The following is a 19,405-nucleotide window of genomic DNA, read 5'->3' as shown; positions in this document are numbered from 1 at the left end:
CGACTTCAGCTTCAGGATGGTGACTTACTAGGTGTTTGTCAAGAGGCAGTCAAGCTTTGAAATTACAGTATATTGCAGTGTGTGTCTTTTGAAACCTTTGAATACACTGGCTGCATCAGCCATTTTGCTATTTTGGCTCATGAACAAGAAGTCTGATCAGATGTTCTGATACCAGCCTTCAGCTAGATGAGTTGTTTTCTTTGCATATCAGCTAGATGAGTTGTTTGCTTTGTGTATCACTTGACTTGGATGCCTCTGACTTTATGAGCTGGGTGGTGTCCAGGATTTCTGTCTGTTATGTTCTTCGCTCAGTAGTCCAACAGACTTACTTATTTTCTCTCAATTCCCCTAAATCTGAAAACCTAAGGTAAGAGAGAACATGATTTTCAAGCTGTCTTGGCACAGCTCTTGCAGTTTCGGTATTGGGAAGGTCTCTGCTTGTTGCCACACCAAACCTATTCTTTTTTTAGGACTCCTTGCTATCCAGATCTCTCCATCACATGGTATGCTTGTTGGTTGGACTAATTATTGCTTCTGAATCATCAGAAGGGCCTCTACTAACAAAAGAAAATCTGTTTATGTGGCTGAGTGGACCAGTTCTCTGCCTCATGTGCCTTTGGAACTACTTTCACATCATCTTTGTTCCAGTATCCTTGAATTGTTTATCAAACCTGAAGAAATCTGATCTTGCTTTTAACTAAGATATACTTAGCATCACTTTTGGTATGTTATTTTCTAGTGCTGTGAGGTTCCTAGTGTTCTCTTAGCCTATGGTTTTGTGGGTTAAATTGTTCTGTTCCCAAGGGATGCTTGTATTGAGTAGGATTTGAACTCTTGCTTTCATGTATCTCTGTGGAGATGATATTTCTTATGGCTATAACTTTTTCCCAGGTTCATAGGGAAAATTCAGGCCATTGTGGCTGGCCTCAACTTGCATCCGAAATTGTTCTCTAGGGACAGAGTAACTATTGTTGATAATGTGCAAGATCATTCTTAAGGTGATTTTTAAATTCTGCCTTAATTTGCCTAAACCTCTTCCTTCTGGAGATGAGACTCTGCTATGATATGAGTGGAGACTTCTAGTAGGAAAGGAAAGAAATCACTGTACTAACAGAGTGCACTCTGAGAGGTCTCAAGCTACCTAAGTTTTCTTTGAGGAGTCTCATACACATTTGACATGCAGTCAGCTGAAGCTTCATGTACACCTTCAAAGAAGTTACGGAAGTTACTAAAGCAAGGTCATGTGGTGCTTGGCACTGTAATTTTTCAGTCACTATTTATAGGATGCTGAGTCCGACCTCTCAGGTTTTTAAGTTGCACTAAGTTACATCTTGGAGTCACAGTATCATCTGAAGACAGAAAATGAAGCTACTTATGTACTGGCTAACTGGTGTTAAGATGTGTATCATCTGCTGTGCATCATCTGCTAGCCTTTGCATTCTCAGAGTGACTCCAGAACTCTGCTCCCTGTCTGCCCTGCTCCTATACACCATGAGCTCAGTCTCAGGTTTGGAGGGGATCTTCTGCAGGTACTGCAAGAGAATTTTATGGCCTTCAAGAAAGTGCACGTGCAGCCACATTATGAAGGTATACATGTGGACTGCATATGTTGAAAAAGTCTGGTAACTATCATCTCTTTCTTATATGTTTTTCTTTGAAAAGGACTTGAATTGCACAATGAGGTCTTTATGACTACAGATGTCCTGTTGCCTCTGAAAATATGTATCTTAGAGCTACTTTTACTGAAATCATACTAATTGTATTTTGTGAAGTGATTTAAGTATGATAGTGACCATGTTTATGAAAGATTTAATGGCTGCACTCTTCAAAACAAAACTCAAGCAAAAGTGGTTTTGGATTGGTTATTCATCCTTGAAGAAATGTCATTTCAGCTCTGATTTTTCTGCAAAATAATAATCTAAAATTCATAATGTTATATATAATCCTGGAACTGACTGTTCATGTTTTGTGTATCTTTATATTTTCATTTCAGTAAGTCTCAGCAGTTTTGTGCCACGACAAAACTTCCTAAGCATTGATCTGCCTGTGGTAATAGAGACATTTTGCAAGTATCCTTTGAAGTATGTTTGTTCTTTTAAGGCAAGAAGGGAACTGTTTAGAATTTGGTGACCCAGCAAAATTTCAGTTGGATATCATTTTAGACAGGATGCTCTGAAACAATTCTGTAGGGCTTTGACATCTTTATCACATCTCTGCATTGATTATTGTCCATGTGGCAAACTCAAAATGAAATCTTTCACTTTCTTGTGCTTAGCAGGATATTTTTGGATGGTGCTTTTTTAACTCTTTCTTGAAGGTGAGTATTAACAGCTCTGATGAGAAAGTCAAAGTAAAACTGAATTTATGACAGGACAAATGAGATGATGTTGCTAGCTTTGGTATGTCAGAGTTTTATAATTTTGGGGTCATTATATTGAATTAAATAACAGGGTATGGTTGTTTGGGTTTTTTTTTTCCTTCAAGAGAAAAAAAAGCAGGATGATAATTCAGTTAAAACATGCTTATTAATGAATGAGGTTATATATATGCATCCATGAAGAGTAGTAGGCTTGAATATGGCTAATCTAAGAATCCTTAGCCTTAGAAACTGAAATGTTTATGCATGGCTATAGAAAAATTAAACAGTGTAGTTTAGTGTAGTCCATAAAACTAGAGTAAAGACTCTACATAAGCTCCCCTTTTCTGGGAACATACCAAGGTTCACACTGACCCAGCTGCTTTCTGAGTCATATGTCTTCCTGTCTGGCCATTATAGGATGGAGGTAGATATTACAGTTAGCAAGCTTTTACCAACAATAAAAATGATCTACCCTTGCCTCATTCTCACATGCACATGCACGTACAGAAATCCAGTCAACTTTTCTGGCTAACAGGTAAGTAGGAGAGAGAGGCCAGATTTCCAATTATATTCTAGCCATTTACTTACTCCAGCGAGGGAGTGTTTTGGAAAATTTTCCTAATAGCTCTTTCATACTTAGGTCATAGGTCTAGAATTTTTTCTTACTTCAGGCATGGTGTCAGAGCTATAACTTTCCTCCAAAACCACACAAAGCAAGGGAGGAAGACGGACAGTATTAAGAGTGAGTTCGCCGTCTCTTGCTTTCATCTGAGTTGTGAAGAGTGCAGGTTGTTTAAGTATCCAGACAAGTGAATCTTTAAAGTCAGTTCTCAGAACTGGTATATTATGGTGTAAAACTTACTGTACTCATATAATTTCTGTGAAACAGAATGGCACCAAAAAAAACCCCGGCCCTCATATGTTTCTCTCTGCATACTAGAAGTAAAAAATATGTTTTGTATTAAATTTGTTTTTACTTTTTCTTGGATATTATTCATGAACCTTAACTAGTGTCAACCAGGTATCTAATTTCACTGTCAGGAGCACTGGCAGTTATCAATGCTGTACCCTGCTTCGCTTTGGATGGTCAGTGGATATTAAATTCATTCCTGGAAGCCACTCTGAGCTCCCTGATTGTAGAAAAACAAAACAGAGAGCTTGTTGGCTTTTTAATTTTGCTTGCTGGTAGTGCACTTCTGGCTGCCAATGTTGCACTGGGACTTTGGATGGTAACAGCACGATAGAACATTGGATGTGCTTCTATCAGTTCTCAAAGTATGCAGAAATAATGAATCCATTGCCTTTTAAAACTTGTTCAGTACTGAGATTGAAATAATTCCCTTAAAATGACACTGAAAGAATAATCACTGATGACTGCTGTTTTAATTTAAAACTGTACAACATGTGCCTGTGGTCATGGGAAATCTAATAGAAAGAAGTAAGAACCTTTTTATATACTCTTTAACACTGTACTAATTTTGGAGAAATTTCATTGTAAAGTTTCACAGAAAAAAGCCTAAGATTTCATTAATTTAGATCTCAAGTAAGGGAATTATTTGGCTTCAAACATTTGTAATGTGGGAGAAAAAAACATTTAGGTTTTATTTTATAATTTGAATAATTATCAGAAAATCTTTGTGGGCTCTGATCATTTCTCTTACTGAGTGTCTTGTTTTTTTAATCTGGTATTCTACCAAACTGGACTCTTAGAGTCCGATCTCAAAATGGTGAAATGCTAAGTAAATGCTTACCATGCGTTAATGAGGAGAGAGGCCATATGACTTAGTATCTTTCCTTTTCAGCTGGCCACAATGACTGGAAGTATGTTGTCCTCAGGATGTAGACAAAAAGTGCCGATGTCTGTTAAGAATGAGGCATGTGGGAGGATAACAAAGCCCACATGTCTGCATTTCTTACATACTGAGTTGTATATTACCATACGCAGCTGAAGATGTTTTTTAAAGGCAATATTTGTCAGCAATAGCTACAAGATAACTGAAATTTAGTTTCTGAGTGTTGAAGTATGCTGTGCACAATTATTCCTAAGTGATAAGTAATGTTTGTGTTGTTTTACTCAGAAAATAATACTGTATTATACCTGTTTACAGTTAAAAGTGAAACCTGTTGTTTTTATGGTGTCTATCATCTGATGCTATGCATGTACTATGTACAGTAACTCACTGATGGTTTTCTGTCTTTCAAAGGGTTGTTTTCCTTTGCTAGGATTCATTCTGTTCAAAGATAGCTAACAAAGATTTTTAACCAAAGCTCGTCTTGGATCAGAATTGTTTAGAGAAGAATATGATTATGAATTGAACTATTTAAACATTTGGCTTTGCTTTCTGAAATGAATACGGACCATATTCCTGTTCTTAAATGAACAGTGGACAGTCAATGTTTGCTGGCTGATGTATATTTGACATACTTTGAAGCTAAGTCTGTACTATGTTGTACCCAACAGGATTACATATTGACTGTCATGTCCTCCTGTGATATATTGCCTAGTTTATATAAATCAGGTGCAATCAAAGCCTCAATATAGGCTGATACTTAAAAAAAAAAAAAAGCTCTAGTTTGGGAGCCCAAATATCTGAAACTGGGAGATTTTGAATAATACCATGCAACTTCTGGCCCATACAGTGCTCCCCATAGGAGCTGTTGCAGCTCAGAGTTCCTTCACAGAAATGGCCTTTCCATCAGGAGCTGAAATGGAAGTGAAGCTCACGGCTACTGGCCTGTGGGGAGTATGGAAGCATTCATGACCAGCTAACATAGATTCTTTTGGCACTAGAAGTAAAAGCTTGGGTAATTTTAAACGTGGGGTTGAGCCCAATTCCTGGTGCTACTGCATGGATTCGTAGCTATGTTTGCATTTGCCCGCTGATGTGTTACTGCATTTTTGCACAGTAGCCTTCGCACTTACTTAAGATGTATTTTCTTAAGGTGATGCAAGCATTAATGAGAGAGCATGTTTGTTTATATGTTTTTGTGTTAGTTTACTCCAGTGCTGTCACAGGCTGGGTGGGCCTCTTGAAGTTCACCTCTCTGGGGTGGCAGGCCTGTGCCTCTCATTTTCAATCATTTCAACCCAGGTATGATGGCCCAGATCCCAGTGAGAGAGAGGAAATCCTCCAGTCAATCCAGGGTGAGTCCCCCTTTGGGGACTGCTAAAAGTCACACAGAGTCCAAGAAAGGAAAAACAAACTACCAGAAATTGCCAGCGGGCTTCTCTTTCTTCCGGAGAGACCCTGAAAGTCTAACATCATCGCTCCTGGGTACATATAAGAGGTTTCAGGGTAGCAGTTCTGATGGGCCACTCTGCCATCTCTCCATGGACAGGAGGGATAGGAGCAGCCTGGATCTTGCACAAAACCTGGCTCTGCGGCTATGCTCCAAAAGCCTGCTCGCTCACCCAAGTGGCTGCTTACTAATCTGAGCTCTTCCTTTCAGTGGCTCTGTGCCACTTTCCTCTGTCTCTGTGTCTTGTCCAATCTACAGTGCACAAAATTAATTTGCACTTAGGAATTTTAATGCAATTCAGTAAGACATGATATTTACTTTTCTAAACGGTTACTATTTATGTATCAGAGTTGCAGTGCTGTCTGTTATCTGAAGCAACTACAAATGCATTTATGGTGATTTCAGAAATACTCTGTGAAAAACATTTCAAGTTTGATACTTTATATATTCATGTTGACTACAGCTGCTTGGGACAATCTTTTAGCATAGTACCCCTCCTGGAAATGTAGGCAAGAAATTTGAAAAAACAAAGTTTCTGAATTAACATACACAAGTTACATCTACTATAATGAAGCTGGCCGGTTGTTCCTGGTTATTTAATGTGCTAACTAAAACATGATGCTTTATCAAAGAAAACTAAATCCATTTTATTTTACTTTAGACAATCACTGAAAGCCACGGTTATACTAAGTAGAACTTCAGTCTGTGTTTGACCTTATAATCAAAAAGAAGGTAGAGAAGACATCAGTCATGGTTTTAGCAAAACAGCCACACTAGTACACTGTAAAGACCCTTGTTATCCTATAGGGGAGAGGTGGTACTAGAAGTGTTGAAAAATAATTCAAGGGTCCATTTCTCCATGTGCTGAAAGGGTCAATTTAGGTATGTGTAGGTGCTTTGAATCAAGACTTTAAGCAATCTGGGTATGAATAGCGATCGGGCACATCTTAGAGGACCCGTAGACAAAGGTAATAGTTAAGTTAGACCACTCTCTGAAGAAAAAGTTGTTCAGTGGATCCATTTCATTCTCCTATAATCTTAACATATGGATTACATTCTGATAAGAAGGTGCCATACACACAGTTATTGGGAGGGGTTTTGCTGGAGTTTTGTTTGTTTAGCAAAAGAGAACATGGAAGGGAACTGGTTTTTCTGTGTTGGATTTTTACTCTGGAGTATTTGTGATGTTTCTTCTCTTTCTGTTTTTGTGAAAATGGAAAGGAAGCCTTTCCTTAAAATGAAATCTTACCATTTCTCATTCTAATTAGCCCTTCAGAATGTAATGTATTCTTTCATACAGAATCCATCAATATAATTATAGGGCATATTGACCATAGTGTAAAACAGAACACTCTAAAAGATTGGATGGATACTGCTATTTATGTACTACTACACATTTTAAATCTGTATCAGATGGAAAAAGTAATGTCTAACAGTAAGTAGTGTTATTCATGCTTTTACTTGAAAATTGCCAGAAGAATTCCATAATTATAATCAGTCATTGTTCTGATTTGGTTTTCATGAGAACTTTTTTATATCAGCAAAGACTTCCATAGCATGTTCTGATAATGCATGCTATGACATGAAAATGGCTAACTTCTTAGCATGTGGGATGTTACACACTCTTTGCTAATTTAGGAAATTAAAACCAGCTTGCTTCTGTACAAGTTAAATGAAAGAGACTTTACTAGAAAAAGTATAGTCAAACTTGCAGATTAGTCAGCCCAAATTTAAAAGCCACAGTAGAAAATCTGTTAACTCATCCTTTTTATTTAGAATGAAACAGCCAACTGTATTGAGTTATTTTTTTCAGTGGTGACGATTCTGTTTGTGTATATGTGTGTGCATACATGCATACATACATACAATAGGTGTGTTCACAGCCACAGTCTGTATTGCTGCTTTTTTAGGAATAAATTACAGCACTCCTCCGTACTTTGCAATGTAGGCTTTTTTTCTTTTTCCTTCTCTCTATGAATTCCATGGCTTTCTCTGGATTTTAAAATTACAATTTTTTTTTTTCTCACATAACTGATCTAACTTCTTTATTAACAGAAGACATGTGATAGACATAATGTAGTCACAGCTGCCTAAGTTTTGTTTAGCTGATTTAAAATGTTTCTTGCTTTTTGTGAGGCCTCAGCTACAAGCATGGTAAACACAGATTTTTCAGGGCAACTAAAAGAGGTCAACCTTAGAATTTATTACTCTCTAAATGCTGCTATTTGTGCTGTTCTGAATGATAACTGGGGGTGAGTGAGACTTTGTAGAGTATACTGAAGAAATAATGTTTTCAGGACAGACCTCCCCATGGCAGTTGGGGTGTTTCAGCTCTCTTGAAAATAAGGATATATTTTTGTTCAGTTTAGAACATCAGCAATCCAAGTTTTCCCAATACATTTTGCATGATGGCAAAGGGTGACCTGTAGCAAATATTTTTTTAAATAAATTCTCTATTTCTTCTATCTGAAAGATCTGAATTTGTGTCTGGATATCATTTATGACAGATGAAGAAGGGTTATAAAGGTTTATGTAGCCTAGTCTGTATTTAATTGTTTTAAAAAGATGTGAGTTAAACTCTAGAAATAGTTATTTGTAAAAAATGCATTTATACACCTGCATTCAGACAAATTCCCACAACCAGTCTTGCCTCAGCTTTGTTCTTGTGACCTTGCGAGTAAGGAAGCTGAAGCTAACTCCGGTAAGATCCAATATCAGCAGTTACTTCATACTCTCCTTGTCCTGAATTTTATGTAATGCTATACAGATTAGTTATTTAGTGTGGCTGAGTTATCTGGGGTACATAGCCTGTATTAATGCAGCATTTGGGAAGCATTGTACTAGAGACTGCCAGAAAACGGCAGCTCTGTAATTCTTTCTTGTTCCTTGGACTCGGCCACTACGATCATGTGAAGAGCAGATGGCAGAGACTAAGGGCAGTGAAGAACCTCGGTTTATGGCAGCTGTATGAAACCTTCACGCTGCTGACCCAGTGTGAAAGGCAGGAACAAAGAGCAGGATATGACACTGCAATTCCATTCATTCCATTTACATTGGCATGAAACGTGAAAAGAACTTGTAATTAACATTTCAGAGCATGCAGATATGTTTTCCAGCCCTTCACTGAATCATTCAGTGACTGGTGATCAAACTTTTTTTTTAAAAAAACCTGTCATTCCATTGATAAATATATGCTGAATAAGTGGTACAGATAGTTGTAGCTTATTTAGTAAAATGGATTTGAATATTTCTCACCCCTAGATGTTCATCTTGGGTTGGTTTTTACAGCATCATAATGTAACTGATCTTCACTTGATACTAGTTTGAAAGTTAGGAAGCTATTTCCAAGCCATCACTAGAGAAATCTAGTTTCTTCCTTCCCAAGTTGTTTCTTAATGTTTTAAATTCTTCTTCTCCTTACGTAACTTTGCTTTAAATTTTGTATACTCAGATGATCTTATCTGAAGCCTGTCAATGGAATATGTATTGTTTTGAAATTCACTGTGGGTTTTTTTCCTCTACATAGCCTTATTTTTCACACTGACTCACAGCTGTGGAATGTTAGATTTCTAGACCCTTTGTTCCCACTACGCATTGTTCATGATCATGGTTTTTTTAAAAAAAAAAAAAAAAAAAGAAAAAAAGAAAGCTTCATTTTGAAAATGTCAGCTAACAAATATATGGAACACTTTGAATAATGTATTGTGTTTTTGTTTTGCTTTTTTTCTCTATTTAATCAACCAAACAATAAGTATTGTTTTCTATGTATGATAAATGTATCCTGCAAATAAATTCATTGTTTGATTATTAATGTGCTTAAATCTGTTTTTAAAAATAAGGTGTGACATAATTCCTATTTGTGTCAATTACCATATTCTCTCATATATACTCTTACTCTTCATATGTAATTTATATTCTCTCACTGGGTACTGACAAGGTACCACAATGTACCACTGTCCTTTTCAGTATCTGACCATCATCTAAAATGAATAATATCACTTTACTTTCCCTCACTTAACAGGTTATCACAGTAATAGTTTGAGTTATAATAGAAGTACATCCAGACACACAGCTGCACGTTGTTCTGGAGTAAAGCTAGCTTCACTTTAATGTGACCAAGGTGCATAGTGACACTGCCTTATAGGAGGAGCACATGCCTTTCTTGGTGCTTAGTTCCTGTGTAATTCTGTGCTTATGGAGTTCTGGACTTCTGTTAGCTTGGTTTGTAGTGAAATATTTGACATGGCATGTCAAGCTAAGTTAACACCCCTCTGGGTGTTAAGGCCAGTCCTATTTGAAGAACTTGAAAAGTCAGATCTTCAAGTGACATTCAGGTGATATTATGTATCAGAACCTTTTGATTTGTATATACAGGCCAACCCAGAGCTGGGCATGTATCCTGGCTAGTTCTGAACAAGTTTACTTAGGTATCCAGGTGCTATCTAGGGCTGCATTAGCGTGGTGTAACCAGGAGGATTAGCTTTATTTGAGAATGAAGCTTTATTGCTCTGTTTCTTGAGCAAGCTCATCTAGAGTTAGCCAGGTCATTTGTACTGAGAACTAAGTTGTCCTTTGTTGCTCATTGGACAAGCTGTTACTTTGTACAAAGCAGAGCTGTTTCAGCAAGCATGGCTTTGTTCCCAGATAAAAGATTACCATGAGAAATAGGCACAAAGCACAGATTGGACACATGTGGTAGGATTTCCCATATTGGTCGCTATGCAATTTTCTGAATACTTGCATGAGGAGATGGCTTTTTTTTTTTCCTCTTAATGTTACCCACGTTAAAGATAGAGACAATAGGTTATTCTTTCTAAAGCATTTAAACTTCTATGAGGGTCCTGAGGCTTTTCTGCTATTTTGAAAAAGTTATCCTTATTCTGATTATGTGTGTTCTGTAGTCTAGAATAAAATCAGTGATGTCTTAATGTCATCTTGAGGAATGTTGCCTTAATCACTAATTTGATTTCAGGATAAGATTTAAAAATAAATACTGTATCTATTAGAGTCTTACTGCTGGTAACATTATAAAGAAGGCTTAATATAATTCTTCCTCTGATCATACCAGTTTGAATCACCAAGCAGAAGCATTCCTAAACATTTTTAGTAGATCTTGGTGCATTGAACTCACTTACTTAAATATTTTTAAAGTTTTTTGTGAGCTTTTGATATGAGCTACCCAAAGAAATACAATTGAAGGTTTGATTCTAATCTTATGGTGGTAAACTGGGAGAATCCACAACATTCGTGAGGTCTAAGCAGCAGTCACCCAGACTTTTAATTTTTTTCCCCTTTTTTTATCTCAGAGAGATGTGGATCTGGTGTTTACATTGATGCCTTTAAGGCTCCACTGTTGTTGAAATAGAATTGGATGCTTTTACCAATTATCTTATTCTCTACATTTCTCATTAATTCTTCCTTTTTTCAGTTCTTTGCAAATATTGTAGTGACTGAATACTGTGTAACTGCCACTTCTGATGGTCTTGAAAACACATGGTTGTACATCTTTTTTCATTTCCTCTGAAAGGAATCTTTCAAACCAGAAAGAAATACTTTTTCCTTTTTTTATTAAAGGTCATGCTTTTTACTTGCTATTGTATTATGAAAGTCTCTGTATTTTTTCCCCTTTCACAGCTCTGTGAGGATCTCTATTAAAATATTGCCAGGTATTTTTTAAAGTGTAAATTCCTCTAAACCTACTGAATTTGATCCACTTACCCACATAGGCAACTGATGTGGTCTAGATATCCTAAGGTGTTCTTAGATTAATAACCTGACTTGGAACAATGTTTTGAAACATATCTCCTACTTGTCTCCTGTTGGTTTAGGTTTTAGGATTTCTAAGACTTATGCAGGGGGCTGGCAGATGTGGGTGAGACCCTATAGGAGATCAAAGACATTCTGGACCAGTAGCTGGATAGTGGGAGGGGTACCTGAGGGCATTTTTTATCATGCCAGATGCTTATATGTAGGCAACAAATCAAGCCAAACCGACTCTTCTTTCCTTGCATTTCTTTTCTTTTTGACTCATGAATTAAAGTGGAATAATGAGGCTTTCTGAGTGAGTTTTATTTGACATAAAAATATATCTAAGCTTTTCTGTTTGTGTATAATAGTGTTATACAGGCTGTTTTATAAAGTTAGGCTAGGAGAATACATGCATTCTCCTCCTGCTCTGGACCTTAGGTCTGGAAGCAGCAGAAATTAGTAATACTGACTTATCTATAGCAAGGAAAAGGAAGGCTTATTTTGTAAGGAAAATACCACCTGTCTCCAGATGTGGATTGGTGGTAGCAGCAGTGTACAGATTTACGGGAAGCAATGAAGAGGCACCAGGTGTAAACAAGGCTGTGTGAAGGGACTATGATCATCTTGGCCAACTGCCACAATTGTGTACTTGACTCTTTTTTTTTCCTTGCAGGAGAAAATAAGTGGTGAGACTTAAAGTTAGGAGTGGGACAAAATCAGGGAAGTGGTGTGATAGAAACAGGTGGTCTGTTCATTTACAGAATCTTTAAGTCAGAAAGAGAGCATGTATACTTTACAAGTGGAGATATGTGCTCTTTAATAACTCCACAATAAGCATTATTTACCGCTTTTTTTTTTTTTTTTTTTTTTTTTTCCTTGAAACTTTTATATATCTGACCTGCAAATAAGACCAACAAACTTCCATCCCTGGTAGAAACATCCCATGTAGTAAGATCAGAGAGGCAATAAAAGCCTGTCCTAAATAGCAGTTCAGGGCACTTAGACCTGAGTCTCTCCCTGTTTAAGGATTGGGCCCGATCTTACTTTCAGTTAGCCTGGATGCAAAGTCAGAACTTTTCTCCTGTTTCTACATTCCTTCTTAAGCACTACTTGACCTCACAGAGGCAATTATCAAGAAAAATTAATCAATCCATTTTTATATTGTTTTGCCCTTTGGCTTTGTTTTCATTCCTGAAGCTATTTGAATAACTAGAAGAAACTAGGCCAAACCACCTGTATCTCTATCATCGCTTCAAAATCAACAAAGCCAGATTATGAACGTGCGTTATAAACCACAAATTCCTGGGTACTTACCACTGGTTATACCAACAAACTTTTTTTTTTTTTTTTCCCCCACTACAACTGTTTACCACTCTTTATTAGATGACTGAATTTATTCCCTGGAAATGTTCTGTGAGGCACTTGCAATGCTCAATGTTCTGCAGCACTGAAGGAAAAAATGGGCAAAACAAAACTTGTCTAGTCACAAAAAGCATACTATACAAAATTCACTGTTTCATTTAATGGACCAGATAAGTTATTGTTTTGTCAAATATTAAAGCCCTGGTTATTTTTCCAGCATTTATTTTCAAAGTTACTGCTAAGGAGAGCACTTCAGTAGTTAACCTAACTGGCCTCTGCACACCACTTTAACTGCAATTAAATATAACTGAACCAGAAGTTAAAATATTACTGAAATAGTAGTTGTGAAAACTTTAGTATATTATCAAGCAGTCTTTTTTCATAAATGTGCAGAAACTCACTGTTCACTTGAGACTTTACCTAAGTGGGAACTGCACATTTTTTTTAATCTTTATTTTTTATCTTGACAAGAAAATACCAAAAGCAATTCTGAAGAAAACATCTCAGCTTTCACTTACAGGGTCACTTAGAGGGGCTCACTTTTAGCATGTGAAAATGATAATGTAAAAATTAAACAGCATCATTTAACAATGTGATATTAAATGTGATAAATCACTCTGTTGTCATATATGTGATTCTCCAGTTCCTTTCTCATGCTCTATACTAAATCAAGCAAGTGGAATGCAGATTATTTGCGTGAGCTTCTACAGCTGTACAGTGTACCTGAAGACATTAAGGTTGCAGCCAAACCAGGCGTCCAGGTTTGGTGAACTTAGTAACAAGGAAAAAAAAATCTTAAGTAGTGAACGTAGCTGGTTAAGGAGTCCTGAAACCAAACTTTTCATACTCTGATGTAAAATAGCAAAAAATCCAGAAAATGAATGGCCATGCAGGTTTTAAAGATAATATTTTTTATTAATAATTACAAATAAATAAATAACTTGAGAAAATGCCCCTTCAGTGAACACACTCTTCTAGATCAAAGGCGTGCTTTGAAATGCAAAATAAACCTCTTTTCTTCTGCCATGGATTTGTGTATACACACAGATGTTAATTTGAGAAGCACTTGGTTAACTTATGCTGACCTGATCTATCATCAGTTTAGATAAAAATTATGATTGTTAGTGGCCTTAGAAAGCTGTAAAACATACAGGCTGAAGCTGCAATTGAAGGAAACTGAAATGGTATTGTCAGATCCATAAATCAGAGCTTGCAGTGAAGAAAAGTGGTTCAGCAGCTCCATATGGGCCTAGGCTGTGAGACCACCCAGGGGGACAGCAAGCCCGCTGTGCTGCACCTTCCCCGCACCAGTGACCTGCAGCAGCCTGTTTGGGCCAGGCTCAGAAGGGGACCCACAGTCCAAAGGAGAGACTTAGGCCATTGGAGCTCACTAAGCTCTACAGTTGGGTCTTTGCTTACCCTGAGATCAACAGGCCTCCAGAACTAGCTCAGATTTTCACTGAAAATAGCCCTGAAGTCATCTTCTACACATGACCAGCCCTGCCGAAGCAGAAGAGCTCATGCACGACATCCAGGCTGGGGTCCCACAGTGACATGTGCCATTCCTTTTGTCTGAGAGACTCAGTCGAGCACTTAGTCTCAGTGTGGAAGTTTTAAATCAAGCATCCCACGAAACGCAGCAGGGGTTAGTTCTGTCTTTCAGAATGCCATGCACATGGGTGGGAGCAGGATATGGCAGATGGGAAATGGTCTGTATACAATCCAATCTCTGTTTAGGCAACCACTGTCCAGACTGTTTATATAATACTATAGGTGAATTCAAGGTCTTGGCCAGGACCTACTTACAATCTCCAGGACAGAGCCACAGTATTTCCAGGAATGTTTTAAATTGTGTCTTTTGGTTGTTGAGGTTTTTTTTAATCTTTGCTGTATTTGTTTTGGAGCATAATGAGTTTGGTATCCTGGGCCATTAATATCATGCAGCAGTCAGTGTGGGGATGCTTCCTCTACAGATGTGTACAAACCATGTAAGAATGGGGTGTTTTCTTGTTGGAGAGGAATTTTAAAGAGATACTGTCAATTTTAAGCATTGGGGAAAAAAACTATTATTTTTAAAGAACAAAAGTGCTTCAGTATTTGAATAGCTGTTCTGCTTTTCTACAGTATTTGCTGAAATACCTTTTCTATGTTTAAACAGCCATAAATCTAACCTCTTTTGCAGCCTGGGAAGCGTACAGCTTTGGCCATGGAAGCTTATGAACAAAAAAGCTTTGAAGAGGGCTGTCTCCTCTTCAACTGCTCCAAATATTTGACCTTGATGTATCACTGAGAGGAAACTGGCAACCTTGTTGCTGATAAAAGCTTGCTGTTCTCCAGCTGTAAGGAAAGTCATCTGTCTGAAGAACAGATTAAATTATTAGCCTGGCGGGCATCTGAAATTAGAAATTTCTGCTGGTGCATCCCAGGTTTTGGAATGCTGTCCTATGAAATCTAACACTGCAGCGAGGCAATTAGACCTGATACCAGAATATTGTCAGACCAAATTAAACAGAGTCCATGAAGTAAGCCCTGAATGAAAATGAAAACAGAGCCAAATTATGCATGAGTAATAAGGCTGTTATCAATATGAAAATATAAAGGACTCTTCTATCCTTATTCACCACAGACATGATCTGGCTACACTGATGTCAGTGGGAAACATCCTGTCCCTATATGGAGTGGAATATCAAGTATGAAAGTAATAGTCGAATAAGGTGGCATAGGCTAAAGAACAGTGACTGAACCTGCTGAGGCAGGAAGACAGTTTCCTTGCCCCAGTTTCTTCAATCTATAGAATGAAGCAAGGGGTCTCCCTTGTAGTTAGCACTTACTTGCGTAGAGTAAGACACAGGTCTATCCTTCAAAGTACTTCTTGTAAAGGTTATTTTAGCTCAAAGCATAAGGATGTAGCAATTAAATGGAATTTGGAAGTTTTCTCTGCTTTGGACTGTAACAAGCTTTCAAGGCTGCTGGTCGATTGAACAGGGTGCTGCTATGAGGGAAGGAATTCAGGGATGCAACCCCACCTAACTTGATCCACTTGCTTTAGGCATTTGGATAGTCATCTTTTCCTCTCTCTACAGTCAATAAAGAAAGAAATACCACCACAGATAGCCATCTGAGGACTGATCACGCTGTGGTGCTGCTTCTCACCCAACATACTATAGACACAGCCTAGGTATACAGCTTAGGTATAGTCTGCTCCACAGCCATGTTGAAGAAGGACATTAATAAATAGGGTTTCTCAGAGCACCTAAACAGGCAGTATATACTGTAACAGGATAAAACAGTCTCCCACAAAAACCATAAGTAACTTGAAACCAATGATTATCACACTGCCTTACTTTTTCTTTCTTTGGTCCATAGCACGTTAACGAATAAAAAGTTATGCATGAATAACCATTGGTTTGTGGCTGATTACCTTACTCCAAAGGTCTTTACTCATGCACACCACATTCCTTTAAAGAATGTTTTAGAACAGATTCTAAAAATTGGAACTATTGGTCTGAATCATACCTGATTTAAAAATATTTTTTGTCTAATAACGCAATATCACTTCTTATATATATATGCACATCATTAAGATCACTGAAACATGATTGTGAGCAACTTGTGATTGCTAGGTATCTGACATTATCTATCTTCTTGTTTTTAACGTAAAAGTTACAATAAAATTAGTCAGAAAAGTAGACAATAATGGCTAAAACTATTGATGATGAAGACAGTGGTTTAGAAATCAGCCTAGCTAGGATAGGCTTAGAAACAATAAGCCAAATGTAGGCTTAAAGACAGGGATTCTCAGTTATGTGTGTGGCCTCAGATGGCCCCTTTCCGCTTTCCACATTGTACATCTCTGCTGTAGTTGTAAATAATTACATTTTTACCTACAGAACTGTTCGCTAGCCTTTTCTCTGTCTTTCTCCCAAGATCAAGACTGAAGACTGGAAAGCCAGTTAGAAATATGTCTTGCCTGTCAGAGCTGATAACCACATTCATTACCAGTTTGACATTGAATTCACAACCTGTATTTCTTCTACCTCCTGCCTTTCCCAGCATCTCTCCCACCTTCCTATCTTGACTTCATCTTCTCAATAACAAATCCAGAACCACTTTGCAGAGTTATTAGTACCTGCCTGCCTTTGTTTTGCCAGTAAAAACATAGTTTTTAAACAGAAAAGTGAGAATTTCTCATCAAGCCATTCCTATGCAGGCAGGAGGAAGGAAAGGAGGAGGAAAGCATGTGTGTGTGGTACTCTTGATTTAGCTGAGACCTTAATTAGTAAATATATTTGTCAACCCTTCTGTTCTCTACATGTCTTTAAAAGAAATGACTGTGGTGATATGATTGAGAAAGACTGTTTATAGAACTATGACTCCCTACCTAATTATGTTCAGTTTCCAGCTGTGACATCTATTTGAAAGGTTGCACTTCTGCCCAGGGATTATTAGCAGTTTATATATACCAGGTGATATATTTTCATACAATCCATTGCTTAATGCTTTATCTTCCTTGAGGGCATTAGAGATGTTAGGGTGAAACCTGGATTCATGTTGGAGGGTAACTTGCTTTAGGAAGAAAGAGGTTTTTACAGTGAATAAAAATTACATGCATCATATAAAGATGCGGCCAAGATTCTGGAAAGTGACTACTGAATCTGGGTATGTTTCAAAGATTCCCATTCTAAAGGATTTGCTTTTCCAAAGCAACAGAGCAGAAAATCAAGTCCTTTAAAAAGAGCCAACTTGCACACCAGAAACATTGCTTATGACACATTAACATTTCTGTTTATATCTGTGAATGTTTGTAATTTACTTCTCACTGAAATAAAAAAGAAAAAGATTGGAAAAACTGAAGACAGTTGCCTGTAAGGGCACTGACCGTATTGCTACACACAATCACTATTTTTTAATCATGTAATTTCCTGGACAGCTGAAATAATAACAAGCTGGTTTAGTGCCCTTGAACCAGTTTCTAATGGTTGATTGCACTCCACAGTAAAGTCAGCAATACAACTGTCAGCAAAATCAGCAGCACCTTAATTGTGACACTGAGTAACTACAACAGATGCTGAGAAAATCTCCACATCTGCCCAGGCTTGGTTTGCTTCTAGGAGAATCATGGAGATGCTAGTCCAAATAGCAGAATATTTCTGCCATTAATAAATTGGACTAAGTTTTACAAGGCCCGAATTAAACTCTCATCTCAGCCACTGTGAAACAGGAGCAATATTGTTTTGATGTTTTGCTGATCCCTTTCATCTTCAGTATTTGGTTCATAAATTCTCTCAGTAGAAACTAATTTTTCTGAGTGCAGTGATGTGAGGATGTAACTCAGTTTGGAGAGGGGGGCCTCCAGGTATTAAAAAAACCCCAAAGATGGTTTGAGTATAGTGTACACTGGAAAGACTGACTTCCAGAAGAGACATACTAGCTCTTAAACACAATCTCTGTCACACAGTCCAAACCCAAACAGCAGTATGCATTTTGAAAATTAATTCAGTCAAGAAGTCAGCAACAGTGCAGGCAGAGCAAGAAAAAGAGGTTGTAAACAGCAGAAAAATCAGAAACTGATGGAATGAGCATCATACAACGGAGTCGCAGCAGGCGGGGATGCAAATGACTAGTATCAGAGTAAAGTATGGCTTAGGAAAAAAAGAGCAAAGGAAGAAAGATCTGAGAACAAACAGTACTTCATTCAGAACAGGTTGGGCAAGTGACTGTGCAGTTTGAATGGGAAGACAGAGAAAGCTCCACTGATTTCTAAGTAACAGATAAAGATGCTAAGATGAATAAAAAATAGTAAGGTGAATTAGGAATCAAAGAGCAACAGACAGAAGCAGGGCTGGAGTAGCACACCACAGATGAGAAAACAATCTGATGGAGGGGCAATAATTGGGAAAGCATTAAAGAAGGAGGCCTCCAGTCAGCGAAGATGCTAAGTGGTGATCACACACAAGAAAAAAGAGAGAGTGGAACTGAGAAGAGGGGATGTTCAGAGGGCAAATGGGAGAGATGACTGAGGCTTGAAACTGCAGAAGGGATGTAAGGATTAAGAAAAGGTCATATAGAAAGCCATTGCTTCTCCTTCGTTCAGAGGTATCTCATTTTTTCTGTCTTCTTATCTCCCTGTCTTGTTGGTTGTATTTACACCACGAGTGCATTACTTGTTTTTAACATTCATTATTTCAAGCAGCTAGTAATATGACCTTGGAGGGGTTTAAGGTTTTATAGCAACCTTTTACCTACCCACCACTTCTTTTCAAGCAATTTCCAGTTCATTCCTGCCGTGACTGAAATGCTGCATGATAGCATCTCTGCAAAGCCTACAGAAGCAGCATAGGGCCAAAAGCATCTTATTTCTTCTCAGTTTGCATTTCCTTAAAGTCAGTTTAATCCCATATATTTAGTGCTGTAAGCAAGCAATTTCAGAAAATTAAATAGGAATTTCCCTATGTGTTTATGACATAGCAGTGATGATAGATTTTTGTTTGTAGTTAATTATTTCCCTGCAGTGTTTACCAATTAAACATTCAAGGCATACAGTGAAAGTGATTGTGGGCTTGACTGAAAGCCAACTGAAGAGAGAAAAATTCATTGATTCAGCTGGGTTTTAGAATTGATAAAACCACTCCAGAGACTGATTTGTGAATAAATGTGTGCACTTCACTAATACATTGGAAATGGGAACTCTTGCTT

The 19,405-nt window shown here is 37.6% G+C and overlaps 1 protein-coding gene across 2 annotated transcripts in view; it reads left to right on the top strand.

Annotated features, from left to right (window-relative positions):
* The window catches only part of MBTPS2 (membrane bound transcription factor peptidase, site 2), a 32,543-nt gene extending 27,259 nt beyond the window's left edge, over positions 1-5,284 (top strand). For both annotated transcript variants that reach the window (XM_074905955.1, XM_074905952.1), the window contains exons 10-11: positions 1,994-2,069; positions 3,381-5,284. In XM_074905955.1, coding sequence (XP_074762056.1) covers positions 1,994-2,069; positions 3,381-3,603 — 299 coding nt within the window. In that variant the 3' untranslated portion in view covers positions 3,604-5,284. The remainder of the gene's footprint in view (positions 1-1,993; positions 2,070-3,380) is intronic.
* Positions 5,285-19,405: the final 14,121 nt, after the last annotated feature.

This window comes from Athene noctua, chromosome 1 (genome assembly GCF_965140245.1).
Source record: "Athene noctua chromosome 1, bAthNoc1.hap1.1, whole genome shotgun sequence".
Lineage (NCBI taxonomy): Eukaryota > Metazoa > Chordata > Aves > Strigiformes > Strigidae > Athene > Athene noctua.
The sequence above is the reverse complement of the archived record's forward strand: the minus strand, read 5'-3'. Positions and strand labels throughout refer to the sequence as shown.